We start from the raw sequence: 15,708 nt of genomic DNA, 5'->3' as shown, positions 1-15,708 counted from the left end.
GCCTTATTGTGAATGTTGCTTGAATTTTGCTGCATTCTGAAATCTGGTAAAAATGGGGTGACCTTATCAGTGCAAATGTAGGCCTTGCACATTGGGGGAGATAGTACATGTCAGAGTTTGCATATGTTCCAATCAATACATGTAGAATTCTTGCATCTCTCTATGCCAGGATAATGTTGAAAGCAAATGTTAAGGTGCATATTCCATTCTACTGTAAAGGTAAAGGTTCCCCCACACATGTGTGCTAGTCGTTTCCAACTCTAGGGGCCAGTGCTCATCTCTGTTTCAAAGCCGAAGAGCAAGCGCTTGTCTGAGGACATCTCCGTGGTCATGTGGCCAGCATGACTAAACGCCAAAGGTGCACAGAATGCCATTACCTTCCCACCGTAGTGGTCCCTATTTTTCTACTTGCATTTTTACTTGTTTTTGAACTGCTAGGTTGGCAGAAGCTGGGACGAATAACAGGCGCTCACTCTGTTATGCGGCACTCGGGATTCGACCTGCCAAACTGCCGACCTTCTGATCGACAAGCTCAGCGTCCTAACCCACTGAGCCACCATGTCCCTGCCTTAATGAATTTTAAATGGTATTCAATATATTGACTGAACAGAGTTCATACCTCAAGAAATCTATTTTTCTCTTGAATATATCAAAAATTCACTCTTTGGAATTATTTACCTCATATGACTACATGAAGTGATGCAAAGTGAAAATAACTGAGTTTGAAATGTTAGGAGGAAGAGCTTTCTTAAATACAAGCAAATATCCATTTATGGATTGTTTTAGATTTATATACCAACTTCCTGCATCTAGTACTCTAAATGCTTAATGATGACAGTAAACAGAGTGGAAATGGTTGAAACAGGGTATTTCAAGAATGGGAGGATACAGTTGACTTGAATTAACTACTCCCAATTTCATTTCTCTGCAGCAATTCTGTTTAATTTTGAGTTCAAGATAAAAAATCCTAGTAAGAGTTTATTTGATTTACAAAATTCACCATCATAAATTGTGAAATTCTTTTGGCTTTTTACTGTTATCTGTGGAGTTTTCCAAAGAAAGTTGATTTATCTGACAGTGATGTTGAACCAGGTCTGCCCTAGACATATTCATTCTCCATATTTTTTGCTGGATATTTTTCTTTCTCATTCATAATTTCTTCCACAATCACATTTGGCACCTTTCTTCTTTTTAGCTTTGCTGTGCTTAGGATATTAGTTTTTCAACAATGTTAACAATGACTTTGGAAGAGATTCTGAGGATCTCACAACTAAGAAAAGATTATTTTTTTTCACAATAAAGTATAAATTTGATATTGCTGGTCTTGAAAACTCTTCATGGGGAAAATTGTTAAATCTCCTTTTAATTATTTTTACCAGAATAAAGGCAATACAATGCTGATACAATATTTATGCTTCTATTTGGAATGATTCTGAAATATTTATTTATTGCATAAGCCAACCAATTTACAAATGGGCTCTTGACAAAGTGCAATATACCAACATAATGATAACCATAATGTAGAAATAATGCAAACATAATCTTGAAAACAGGAAAATCATATTCTTTACTAATAAGATTGTAGTATGCATATTGACAACAAGGTCTTAAGTAAATCTCCTTCAGAACAACTTGGGTTTTAAAGATCAAAAACAGCACTCAGTTTCAAATAGTTTATTAATAACCAATATAAAGCTCCCATTGGCCTATAGGCAGTTTGCTGCATTTTAGATCAATTGCAGATCCCAAGTAGTTTTCAAAGGTGACCCCATATAGAGTGTGTTGCAAAAGTCCAAATAGAAAGTTCAAGGACCTTTTCAGAAAAGATAGCAGCTAGCATATTACTCAAAGAAAGGCAAAATCCTCCTAAGCCACCATCTCCACATATGTTTTAACATAATGCTAATGAAATCTGATCTGAGCATAGAGAAGAGATGAAGGTGGGTCAGTTCAGGCCATAGACCACCTAAGTGATTTTACCATGAATATATGCAGAGTAAAAATGCATTCAGGAAGCCTTACATAAGTTATAAACAAAAGCCTTTAATGGCACACCAGTGACCTCCTTTTAACATTAGCAATCATATAAATATCTTATCACAGTAAAGACGTATATGTCAACCATGGGAAACTGGCAAATGTTGATTCAAAGCCATAAATCTGACAGATTTCAGATCTGGGCTTTAATTTTTTTGGTATTTAACAACTTGAGCTTTCATAGTTCATTCTCAAATCAAGTATGTGTATTGGTATGGGAAGTGCATTATAAAGCCCTATATGAAAACCACAGTAAGCATTATACAGTTCTGTAACAGAGATAGTGGATCTTGAAACATAGCTCTCAATCTCAGTATCAGAAACAGACTAATAAGATCTCTGAAAGTCACAAAGCTCCGGGCATTGACTAAGTTACACTATATCAGAAACAATGAAATCCCAACAGATAAATACCAGCATTTGCTTCCTTATTTATACCTACCAGCCAAGGTGGCCTCATATCAAAGCTTTGGTGATACTCCTGTTCATGTGTGAGGACAACAAACAATACATGGTTAATTATAGACTTAATCTACTGAGCAAGACCAGTAAACTGTTTGCCAAACTTAAACATTTTCAAGATTGGATTGAAGTTGGAGATGAACAAACTGGCTTTAAGGAGGGCTGCTAACTTGTTCTCCACTGTCTTATGCAGAAGCAAAATGGAAATCTTCCTTGTACATGTTTTTCTGAATTTTAAGTTTGCTTTTGATTTCATTCCCAGAAGTATTTATGAGAAAAACTCTACAGCAAATTAAATGATAATCACTTTCATTTTCTTCAAAATTTAATGCATGATACCACTGATAGCAACTATTTGGAAGGATTATCTGTAGTCAAATAGCTCCTAATATGATAGCTTAAAGAAAAGGGAGAAAAGCATTGTCTTGCATTCTGAACCATTACTTTGCAACTCCAATGCAAATAATTTGTTTGGTATGTCCTGTGTCAAATAATATTTTGTAGTATCATGAATAATGTTATGTGCCTAATTGTGAAAGAATCTGCATGGAGCAGAAAGTCAATATAATAGATATTCATCACATTTTTATCCTGTCCTTTCTCCAGGAATGCATACATTACTTTCTCTCCTATTTCTACTTTGAACTCAAGATTATGAGGGGTTTTTTTATGGTACCTGTTATGTATGTAAATAGTTAGCAATAGGCCTTGGAAGAGATTGCAAACACAGTGCAGCTTTGCAAGGTTTTAAGCGGGAAAATAAGGTGCATTCATTGGACGCCACAACCAAGGAGCGGGAAAAGAGACTGTTTGTATTGGTTACAGTTCAAACGCTTTCCCTATAAAAGGGTTGCAACATTTGACAGTTAGCAGTTGACTTTGTGTATTCAATAAACTCATTCCTTGTTAAACCACTCTGAGTCCTCGTCTATCAGAACTAAACAACTGGCGACGAGGGTGGGATAGACAGAAGACCAGAGAATCGGCAGAATTGTCGCGCAAAGGCGGCGGAATTCGAATACGTGTCAAGTCAACTCAGCGGCCGCGGCAGAATAAAAAAAATTCTCCGAATGGCGCAGATTGGGTCACTGAAGGAATTTGACCCTAACTTCCCCGAGGATTGGGAAGAATACATCGGGCAGGTCGAGGGATTCCTGTTGGTGAACGGAATCACCGACGACCGGAAAAAAGCGGCGGCACTCTTGACAATCTGCGGCACACCGGTCTACAGAGTTGCTGTCGGGCTGTGCCAGCCTCAACCAGTCTCCAGCGTGCCCTATGCCGACCTCCTCGCAAAATTAAAAGTTCACTTTACTCCCCGAAGGTCCGAACTCTTTTGGCGGCGCATCTTCGAGAAGCGGAATCAGAGACCAGGGGAGTCCATACAGAAATTCGTCGCTGCCGTCCGGGAAGCAGCAGTTCGTTGCAAATACGACAATTTAGAGATTAGAATTAGGGACAGAGTCGTGCTGGGCTTACGCGATGAACAATTACAGAATAGAATAATCGCCAAACCTACCGGCGATTTACAGGAAGTGTTAGACGAACTCCTCACGTATGAGTCAACCGGGTACCGCGACCCCCCCCGCAGTAGCATGGCGACAGCACCCGAAATTAACCAAGAGGGCTATGTGGACTGCGGGGAGGTGGATCAGCAGTGGGAGGAAGAGATCGCAGAAGTCTCCAGGCGATTCGGAAAGATGGCACCAAAACAACTCAGAAGCGAGGGGCCTGACCCCGGCCGCCGGCAACAACCCGCAACACCGCAAAGACCACCGACCGGGGCACAACGACCGTGGCGGGACACAGCAACCAGACCGCGGGACAACGAAACGCAGAACCGATGCGGCAGCTGCGGCGGCAACCATTCCCGCGCTTCCTGCCGATTTCGTACCGCCAAGTGCAGGGCTTGCGGCAAGACTGGCCACATCCAGGCCATCTGCAGAAGTCGCGGTCGGGACACCCGTCTGAACGAAGTCGATGTGTGGCCAGAGGGTAAGGTAACCCCTAATGCTAGTGGCAAGGAGACCCCTAAACCCCGGGTGGAAAGTCCAACTCTAAGGGAGGTGGCCCGCGTCAATCGGAGACGGCGGGGAAGGGGGCACAATTTTCCGGACGGAAAATTAAAAATTACAGTCCTTCTGCAAGGGGTCCCTTGCAGAATGGAAATCGACTCAGGGGCTTCAGTGTCGATAATTTCCACTGAAACCCTTGAGAAAATTGAACAACTAAGTGGAAAAAGAATTCCACTTAAACCAACAACTATTCAATTAATGGACTTCCAAAAAAGTCCAATAATCGTAAAAGGGAAGACCAGCCTTAAAGTAAATTTTAAGGGGTTTAAGGGGGTCTTAGATTTGGTAGTTACGGAGGGGAATAGGACCAGCTTAATAGGGCTTAATTGGTTTCCAGCCCTAGGAATTTGGATAGGGGGAATAAATTCAGTGATTAGAAATAAGACCCTCGAATCCGTCTGCAAAGAATTTGCAGACGTATTCGATGGATCTCTAGGCAAGTACAAAGGGCCCCCCATTAACTTTAACCTAGACCCCTCAGTAAACCCGATCAGGCTAAAGGCCCGGAGAGTGCCTTTTGCCTTAAAAGAAAAAATTGAGGCCGAGCTCGACCGGCTTGTAGGCCTCGGAGTTCTAGAACCTGTTGAGGGCGGTTTGTGGGAGACGCCGATTGTCACACCCCTCAAACCCAATGGGGATGTGAGAATCTGCGCCGACTATAAAGCCACCCTCAACATTGGGATGAAAAAACATGCTTACCCGGTCCCGACGGTGAAGCAGGTCCTCGCCACGATCCAGGACGCCGCCATCTTCGCCAAGCTCGACTTGGCGCATGCGTACTTACAGTTAACTGTTTCCAAGGAGGCTGCAGAGGCACAAACAATTGTTACCCACAAGGGGGCGTTCCGAGTCCACAGGCTGCAATTTGGAATTGCAGCAGCTCCAGGCATCTTCCAAGAAGTGATGGAGAGGACCTTAAAGGGCATACCTGGAGTATGCCCTTACTTTGATGATGTCCTAATAGCTGGAAAAGATGAAGGAATGTTAGTAGAGCGGCTGGAACAGGTACTGGGCAGATTTAGGAAGGCTGGGTTAAAATTAAAAAAGGAAAAATGTAGCATTGGGGTTAAATCCACTGATTTTTTGGGGTTCAGGATTGACAAAAGTGGAGTCCATCCTACCCCTGAAAAAGTCAAAGCAATAAAAGGGGCTCCTGAACCAAGGAACAAGGCAGAACTACAGGCCTTCCTAGGCTTGGTAAATTTTTATCACACTTTTGTACCACATAAGGCTGCCATTGCAGAACCGCTGCACAGACTCCTAGATAAGAAGACCCCTTGGCAATGGCAGAACAAGCACAAAGTGAGTTTCCAAACTCTAAAAGACATCCTTTCCAGTAATTCAACGGTGACTCACTTTATTGAAAACAAACCAATCTTCCTGGCATGCGATGCTTCGCCTTATGGCGTAGGGGCGGTGATCAGCCACTTAGACAACCAAGGAATACAAAGACCCATTGCATACTACTCCCGCACACTAACCAAGGCAGAGCGGAACTATGCGCAAATAGACAGGGAGGCATTAGCTATTGTGGCAGGAGTTAAGAAGTTCCACGATTACCTGTATGGTAGGAACTTTACTATACTGACTGACCACAAACCCTTGCTGGGACTGTTTACCACAGATAAACAGACTCCTCAGATTATGTCACCCAGGATGCTGAGGTGGTCCATTTTCCTCTCAGCATACTCATTTTCCCTCCAATACAGGCCAGGTAAGGACATGGGTCATGCAGACGCTCTTAGCAGATTGCCTCTAAGCACAACTGAGGAGGACCCTGCCCCAGTGGGACAAATAATGTCCCTACAGGATATTCCTGATTTGCCATTAACGGCAAAAGACATTGCTGAGGCAACCAATAAGGACCTCATCTTAAGGAGAGTAATGGCCTGGGCCATGAGTGGTTGGCCCAACGCCAACCCGGACGTAAAATACAGTCCATTTTTCAGAAGGAAAGATGAACTATCAGTTCATATGGGGTGCTTACTCTGGGGAAATCGTGTAGTCATTCCGGAAATCCACAAATCAGCTATCCTAGTTGAATTGCATGAGGGACACCCTGGAATAGTAAGGATGAAGGCCCTGGCTAGGAGTCACTTGTGGTGGCCAGGATTGGACCACGACATTGAGGAATGCGTTGCCAATTGCCATCTGTGCCAACGCTCCAGGCCTGAACAACAACACATCCGCACACATAAATGGGAGCTAGCTAGGAATCCTTGGTCCAGGATCCATATTGATTTCGCGGGACCTTTCCAGGGGTTAACGTTCCTTGTAGTGGTCGACAGTTACTCTAGATGGCTAGAAGTAATACCGGTCAGTTCAGTAACGGCAGGCAGAACAATACAGGCATTAAGGGGCCTCTTTGCCACTCATGGGTTGCCAGATTTAATAGTGTCAGATAATGGGCCACAATTCACATCTATTGAATTTCAGGATTTCCTCAAGGCCAACTCGATTAAGCACAAGACTTCTGCACCCTTCCACCCCTCCACCAACGGATTGGCTGAAAGGAACGTGAGGACCATGAAGGACGCGCTTAAAAGGATCATTCGAGGTGACTGGCATCAGAGACTAGCTGAGTTCTTGTTGGCTCAACACACAACCCCCTGTTCGGCTACGGGGAAAAGCCCAGCTGAAATGAGGTGGGGCAGGAAAATATTGACCAAGTTGGACAGATTACATCCTGACAGACTCCAACCAAACATTGAATTTGACATTCCTAACAGAACATTTGCAGTGGGGGACTTGATTTGGGCCAGGAACTACGCCCAAGGGGACAAATGGATTCCAGGGGTGGTAACTGAAATCTTGGGTCCCCTATCTTACATCATTGAGGGGGAAGGGAATAGGATTTGTAAAAGACACATAGACCAACTGAGGAAAAGATCGAGGGGGTGTGTGCCTGCTGAGGGGGACCAAGGATTAGTAAGGGGAAACAGTACTGACAACATTAGGCCTGAAAGCGTTGTGGGGGTTGGGCATGATGCCCAACAACAACAATTCAGTCCAATTGATTGGGAAATACCCCTGCGAAGTAGGCCAGTGACCACTGAATTCCAAACACATCCTATTATTCAAGACAGTACATCTGTAGACAGTAACCCAGAGCCCAGGTCCAGTAGTAACCAGCAGCCTAGCAGTCAACCAGAAAGAAGGGTCCCTAATAGCCAAAGCAACAGATACCCGTCCAGAATACATAGGCCACCAAAATACCTAAGGGATTTTGTAAGAAAATGACATCAACTGGGGGGTAAGGGGTGTTATGTATGTAAATAGTTAGCAATAGGCCTTGGAAGAGATTGCAAACACAGTGCAGCTTTGCAAGGTTTTAAGCGGGAAAATAAGGTGCATTCATTGGACGCCACAACCAAGGAGCGGGAAAAGAGACTGTTTGTATTGGTTACAGTTCAAACGCTTTCCCTATAAAAGGGTTGCAACATTTGACAGTTAGCAGTTGACTTTGTGTATTCAATAAACTCATTCCTTGTTAAACCACTCTGAGTCCTCGTCTATCAGAACTAAACAGTACCAGTGGCCCTACACCATTCAGTTAACTTCATTCCTAACTAGGAATTTAAACTGAGCTTCTCCAATCCTAGTTTATTCCTAAAAGAGTGTTTCATACATCAAAGATACAAAGAAATAATAGATCAGCTAAATTACAATTTCCTGAGTTCAGACAACACAGTATGCAATTGTTTATAAATTACAGTAGCTCTCTGGGTTCACACAATACAGACATGAAGAACAGACCCTGAATCTTAGCAAAACAGAGAAAAGAGCTTCCATGTGTCTAAGAAAACATAATTCTATTTTATAGGTTTCAAAAACCCCTGTATCAAAAATCTATAAGTGTAACAACAAACACCATAAAACATGAACAATTTAAATAAAATTACATTCCAAAGTAAATGGAAATTTGATTATTTCAGTAAATCATGCATAAAACTCTTAAGATCAACCCTATGATATCAAATAAAAGCACAAGAATATTATTTCTACTTTGTATATAATGAATCATGTTGTAATCAGAGGCATAAAAGCATGGAATCAAACTTTTCTCCCAGTGCTATGTTTAAGCTTATCTAGCATCTTTTAATCAGCATGCCTCATCTGTGAGTTACTCTAACAACTGTATACACTCCAGTATATGATTAAACATCTCACTCAAACTTACCAACACAAATTTCTGTTCTCTCCTTTTATACTTTCTACCTTTGTTGCCTGATCTCTGTTGAGCACACCATGGGAAACTGAAAGAATTTAATGTTGATTGCAGTAGTAAGTAGTATCCATGGTAATATAAGAAGACCACTGTTGAATGACAAAGAATGGAATTCATGCTTGAAATGTTAATAAAGAATGGATGCATAAATCATTAGCTAAAAGAACATATGCAGTATACAAGAATCTAGCAATAGCAGTAGCACCTAGACTTACATGCTGCTTCATAGTGCTTTACAGCTGAGAAGAAGAAAGTGGAAATGTTGAATCATGAAAAATCAAATTAAGATGTGATATTATAGTATTCATCAAGAACCTGAGCAGAGACCACATAGAAAAAGGCCAAGATCTGTTTTCAGTTTTCACAAAGACCAGAATTTGGTTTTAAGTGATAGGAGAGTAGACTCCAGTTCAATGATAGGGAAAAAAAGACAAGTAAGACAAGTTATAGAGACTAATCTTTGCTAGAATTCTTTAAGCAGAGTATGGTCAGTTTTTTTCATAGACATTTTAAATTAGATTCCTGCATAGAGCAGGAGATAGGTTTAATTTTCTAAATGGCAAGCCTTCCAAATCTATGATTCTATAACCACGATAGAAAGATCAACGTATGTAACACAGTTTTGAAATTCATTTTTTCCAGTGGGTTAGGACGCTGAGCTTGTCGATCAGAAGGTTGGCAGTTTGGTGGGTCAAATCCCGAGTGCCGCGTAACAGAGTGAGTGCCTGTTACTTGTCCCAGCTTCTGCCAACCTAGCAGTTCGAAAGCACGTAAAAATGCAAGTAGAAAAATAGGGACCACTACGGTGGGAAGGTAACAGCGTTCCGTGCGCCTTTGGCGTCTAGTCATGCTGGCCACATGACCATGGAGACGTCCTCAGACAAGCGCTTGCTCTTCGGCTTTGAAACGGAGATGAGCACTAGCCCCTAGAGTCGGAAACGACTAGCATGCATGTGCGGGGGAACCTTTACCTTTACCTTTAATTAGAAAACAAATAAACAAATTCTGCTGTATCTGTATAAGCTTAATTTGTTTTCTCAAGGTTAGATATTTGGCAAGTTGTGTTCACATTGTATTACAAGAATTCCTTTGAAAGTTTTTCTTTGAGATCCATCCATTCCAGTTTCTGAATAAGATAGTATAAAGAATATAAGAATGTCACATGCATAGGCCATAGGAAGACCCACTCATTTGTTCTCTTTTGTTATTTAATTTTGTTTTGTATTCCCTACCTTACTTTATTTTGTATCACAAACTTTCATGTACCAGTTTCTAAAATTAGTACAATTAAAACTAAAGGACTGAGTGTTCATAAATTTGTAATATTAGCTGCAGCAAGGACCAAGATATTGTGCATCAGAATCAGAATTGTGTTCAGTATCAAAGTAAGAAATAAACACAAAATCCTCTATAGGGTTTCAAGTTCAATTATTATTTTAGTCACTGATAGTGAAAAAATAGGCAAAGTTGAGTTTTTGACAGCAAGTACATCAGAAAAATTTCTAGATGGTAGGAATTATTTTGCCACAGTTTACTATTTGTTAAGAAAATCCTCACTGTGGTGGCCACTATTAAATATAGTACAGCTAGCTAGGAGAGTATTCAGATTTTTTAAAAAACTATTACATAAGTACTTTTGATATGTAGCTGTTTGTTCAATGACAATTTTTGCAGTATAATCATATTTATAATTAGTTTGAATCTCATTAAACTAAATAGGATATTTAGTACAGCCACCTCTTGAGAGACCATCAGAGTTCAGTATCAAAAAGCTTTTAAACTTGTGAGAAATGTGATATCTTTGAATTGAACAATCAAAACCCTTCAGTTTGTGTATCTCTTTCAGTTTCTACAACATATACATGTATACTGTATAGCAGGGGTGTCAAACTCAATTTCATTGAGGGCTGCATCAGCATTGCAGTTGCCCTCAGGGGGCCAGGTGGGTATAGCAAGGGTGAGCGTGGCCTACTGGGTGGGCGTGGCTAGAGTGCGTATGACCTACTGGGTGGGCACGGCCAGCTATACATCATTCGCATCAAGGGTGCCTATGGGGGCCTGGGCAGGAATGGGACAGATCTGAGGGTCTCTGGCAGAAGGAGGGTCTCTGGGCCAGGGCCAAGGCAGTGGGGGGCATTCCCTCACTGTTTCCAGGATGGTTTCGCGGGCCACATGGAACCACTTCGCGGGCCGCATCCGGCCCCCGGGCCTTGTGTTTGACATTTCTGCTGTATAGTCTCACATACTTTCTAAGCTTTCTTTTACTAATTGGGCCCACAGTATGATGATGATACTTTATAAGCATTCAATACACTATACATTATTATCATATGTGTTGCAATATATGTTCTATGGTATAATAATATTCCATAACAAAATATGACTCTATCTCTATCATGCTACATATACGTAAGCATAAACAAGAGAAATATATTTCTGATGTAAAGGATGTAAGTAGTATAAGTACATACAAACTTTTAATGGAACTTATCAGTAGTTTTGATCAGTGACGTCATCAAAGTAAACAAAGCCACGTGCTGATTACGTCACCAGGCCATGCCCATAAACGGAAGTGACGTTCGCACCCCTCCTCCCCGGAAGTGACGTGCATAATCCACACCCCACCCCTCATGGTACAGGACTCACAAGGCCATAACCCTAGCCGGATATGACGTGTCTGCCCAACCCCATCAAAATAAGCATGGGTAACCCTAACAGATAAGGTGTGATATAAGGTGATAGCCCTATTTCCAGATGGTGCTTGCCGAACCTAATCCCGTCAACAAACATGTGGCTGTCAAGCTTCTGTGTACTTGATTACATTAACCCTAGACTAATTCCATGGACGTGCAAATCCAAAAGAAACACAGAGACCTGTGTTTTTGGGAAACAAAACCCTGCTTTTGGGGGGGTGATAATTAAAAAAAAAGCTTTTTATTTCTAATCATTCTAGCCTAATGATGCTTTTAATTTTTGTGGAGTTTTAAAAATCAATACCTCAAAAGCTGGGGGTGGGGGGAAAAAAGGATCACCTAAAAGGCTTCCAGGGTTTGCATTTAAACCAGGCAGTTTTAAAAACATTTTCCCTGAATGTAGGGGGGGAAAACCACAGATCTTTTAAAGCCCACAGCTGGTTTTTTACCTTTGTAAAAATCTAAAGACGTATATTTTGGCATTTGCGACTCCCTTGAATTCATATGTACGCGTAACCGTTCATAGCAGAGATTTAATAAAATTTATTCTAACCTTACAGCAAAAGCGAAGCGTTTCTGACTGGCCAGAACAGATTGATGTTTTAGGTATGTGTGTTGTGGGCATGTCTGGACATGTCATTCCCCGTGATTCTGGACAGGCACAAGGCTCAAGGACGTGTCATAGCATGCGTGGGGGGTGTTGTACAGGCAGGTCTGAACAGCTAGCAAATTAATTCCAGCAGTCTTTTGAAGATGGCAAATATTGATAGTGATTTGTTTGATGTAAATTTGACCCCCAAACCTCCCAAGCGTAGACGTAGAATAAGAAAAGGACCTGACCTATGCGGCAACGTAGAAGACAACAAATTTATAAAGCCTTGTTGTTGCAGATTCTGCAAAACATCAAATGGTAAGTAAATATAAAAATTAAGAAAACAGTATTTTGATTAGTTGAAACAGCTAGACTAATTCTACCTTATTTCCTGTTTTAGAATCGGTGGAATCTCAAAATGCCAGCATGCCTCAGATTCTGAAAGCGTGTATCATTAAAATATTACACCATTGTTTAATGGGGTGCCTACAATCAGATGAAGACCATACGGATGGAACCAGTGAAACAGAACTTATTAGCAGCATATGCTTTAGACTTTCTATGCCTCATGTTCTCTGGGTCATCATCAGTATTTCTGACAAAGTGAATAACTTATATTTCACCAGGGATTCCCTTGGTGAGCTCAAGAAATTTATATATCGTATATCACTTATGCATGATCCGCTGTCATTAATGTCAAAGATTGAAGCCAAATCGCCATTGTCTCTGAAGAGGATCATATGTCAGAATGTAACAGAAATAGATTACAAGAAACTGTTAACGCTATGAAATTTATAATAAAAGGTGCTTTACAAATCACATGAAAGTTGTATTATATTTTTTTCTTGATATGAGGGTGGACTGGTCAAAAGGGGTGAAGAACTCAGCAGAATTAATTACAAGAAACTATTAACACTATGAAGTTTACATTTGCTGGTCTCATGTTTAAGCCTATCAGGTGCTAGACACAGATATATAATCTAATCATTCGGCTGGGGGTTACCTGATTGGTGGGGCGATGTGATTTTTGACATAGCCAGAGTGTACAAAAAGTAGGATTCATACTGACCCCAGACACGTTTGTCAGTTTCTGGCATATTCATACCTCTGGACCCCTGTGATCTACTAAGAAGACCCTCTTTACAGAATGGATGCTACAAATGTAAGTAATTTTATTGCTAATTTTTGAAACATTGTTCCTCTTAGCTATAAAAAATGTGTTTATAATATTCATGGCCTGTTTGTTTTCTTTTACTAGATGGAATTAACTGATTCTGAATGTGTAAGGGGTGCTGATCTTGTAAGTAGTTTTATTGCTAAAATTTTGAAACACTGCCCCTCTTACATATAAAAAAGAATGTATTTATAATATTCATGGCCTGTTTGTTTTCTTTTACTAGATGGAATTAACTGATTCCGAATGTGTAAGGGGTGCGGATCTTGTAAGTAGTTTTATTGCTAAATTTTGAAACACTGTCCCTCTTAGATATAAAAAAGAATGTGATTATAATATTCTTGGCATGTTTGTTTTCTTTTACTAGATGGAACTGACTGATTCCGAATGTCTGAGGTTTTATAATGGTATTTGTTTTTTATTCCTACATACATTCAGATTCTTACAAAAATTTCTGCAACATTTCTGACCATTGGGTTTTTCTTTTCCTTCAGAATGGGAAGATGATCAACCATTTGTGGATCTCACTATACCCACAGAGCAGGAAGGACCCCGGCATGGCATGACCCCTCAACCATGCACAAGCCACACAGCACAAGAGTTAGGAGGTATAACATCTAGCATTTTATCCAACTACAAATCCATTCGTATTATTTTATAATCTAAAAAAGGGGGTGTGTTTGTATTACATTATTAGGAATGTAGGTGATAACATTTTGTTTGTTTGATTAACCAGGGCCGCCCTGCAAAAAAGCAAAAATGCATGGAGGCGAACTCCCCGCACCCCCAGCAGACAGTGATAGTAGTGAACCTACGCCTGAATCTCAACAAGAAGAGGAGATAAATCATTCTATGCCCCAGCTACAAAGCACTAACTCTGCAAACTCTCAGAATACGAACAATGTTTATCTGGATTTGGTGCAAGAGTGGGAGCATCCTATCCGAAATTTCATGGCTGTGGAATACTATCAGCGATATAGATTCGTTAATGTTGACCAAATTCAGTCTTTTGTACATGCTATAGATGCTATTCATAATGCTATACAGCATGTTTTGAATAATGTTGCTAGAGACATAGGTGCAAATGATTTTGTTCAACTCCAGTTGGATGCAGATGGGTTAAATCATCCTCTCTTTTCTCTGAGGAGGAATATGGATGGTTTAAATGCTGATGATTTTCTGACCAGTATTGAAAATCTGCTTCAAAGTAAAGCAGAGATATTGGGGGGGGGGGGAGATTTACAATTAGTGGTTACCATTGTGAGGAACAATGAGGGGGGAGGGCTTAGGAAGTTAAGCACTGTGCTGCTCACCAAAGTACTGGAGAAAAAAAGACGTCACCTAGTAGATTTCAATGTGGAAGGTGCATTTCTATGTTTTGCTAGCTGCTTGCTCTGGCTCATTGGCGGGGGTGTTAGTAATGAAGAAATTATTACCAGGGCCAGGGAACTTCACATCAGACTGGGTATTTCCACAGAAAACATGGTTAACTTTTCACAGATACACCTCTTTGAAAAAGCTTTAGGGGTTACTATAAAGATCTTGTTTTATCTGCAGGACGGATGGAGGTTTTTTGTTACAGGCCTCCCACAGCAAGAAAAAATAGTGTTTATATTGTTACACGACAATCATTACTATGCCATCAAAAATATAAAGGGTTTCCTGGGCGAACGCTATTTCTGTAAATTTTTCCACACTCACTATCACCATAAATTTAGCCATGGTTGTCAATATATCTGCAGATCATGTCTCAAGCAAGAATGCAAGCAGGTAGAGAAGGAAAAGATGCGCTGCTATAGGTGCAAAGTAGTTTGTCATTCTAAGGTATGTTTTGAAACTCACACACAGCTAGCTACGGAGGGAAAAGTTGACTGTAAGAGTAAAGAATATTGTGAAAAGTGTGGGGTTTACGTCTTTACTCCCCACGTGAAATGCAAGGAACCCAAGTGTGGGCAGTGTTCTGAGAAGGTTGAAAGTTTGGAATATCATTTATGTTTTCTAAAAGAGCTGGTCCGGCCACGAATTGGCCAAAGGTACATTATTTATGATTTTGAATGCTGCCAAGAAACTGGCACACATATACCTAATTATGCATGTGCCAGGGATATGTTGAAGGATGATGATGACGAAGATGTTGTGATGTGGGATTGTTATGGTGTTAGGTGTCTGGATCAGTTTGTAAAGACATTTATAAATGATAAGTTTAAAGGATGCACTTTTATCGCTCACAATGCCAAAGGTTATGACGGGTACCTAGTACTGAGGCAGTTGATCTGGGAAAAGGTTAGGGTTCAGCTTATAAGCCTGGGAGGGAAACTTCTGTGTATCACCCTGCCGGCTTACAAGATCCGTTTTATTGATAGCCTCTCATTTTTGCCCCTTAAATTAAGTAAATTACCCAAAGCTATGGGGTTTCAAGGCTGCAAAGGATATTTCCCCCATTTGTT

At 40.8% G+C, this 15,708-nt stretch overlaps 2 protein-coding genes across 4 annotated transcripts in view; both read left to right on the top strand.

Moving 5' to 3' along the window:
* Positions 1-15,708, top strand: part of SLCO4C1 (solute carrier organic anion transporter family member 4C1) — a 726,014-nt gene that overhangs the window by 144,372 nt on the left and 565,934 nt on the right. The gene's annotated exons all lie outside the window — the stretch shown is intronic.
* LOC308661049 (uncharacterized protein) lies at positions 12,148-12,889 on the top strand. The gene is made up of 2 exons (XM_081315757.1): positions 12,148-12,405; positions 12,488-12,889. Exons 1-2 carry the CDS (start codon positions 12,249-12,251, stop codon positions 12,874-12,876), a joined length of 546 nt encoding a protein of 181 aa, XP_081171883.1. The 5' UTR covers positions 12,148-12,248; the 3' UTR covers positions 12,877-12,889.

The sequence above is a fragment of the Vipera berus genome (assembly GCF_964194415.1).
Source record: "Vipera berus genome assembly, chromosome: 2".
Lineage (NCBI taxonomy): Eukaryota > Metazoa > Chordata > Lepidosauria > Squamata > Viperidae > Vipera > Vipera berus.
Note: the sequence above shows the minus strand (reverse complement) of the source record. Positions and strands in the feature narration are given on the sequence as shown.

Bases quoted from the DNA above. Each gene is read 5' to 3' on its own strand.
- LOC308661049 (XM_081315757.1), top strand. From the start codon at position 12,249: ATGGCAAATATTGATAGTGATTTGTTTGATGTAAATTTGACCCCCAAA. The intron at 12,406-12,487 runs GTAAGTAAATAT...TTCCTGTTTTAG, and splicing joins ATTCTGCAAAACATCAAATG to AATCGGTGGAATCTCAAAAT.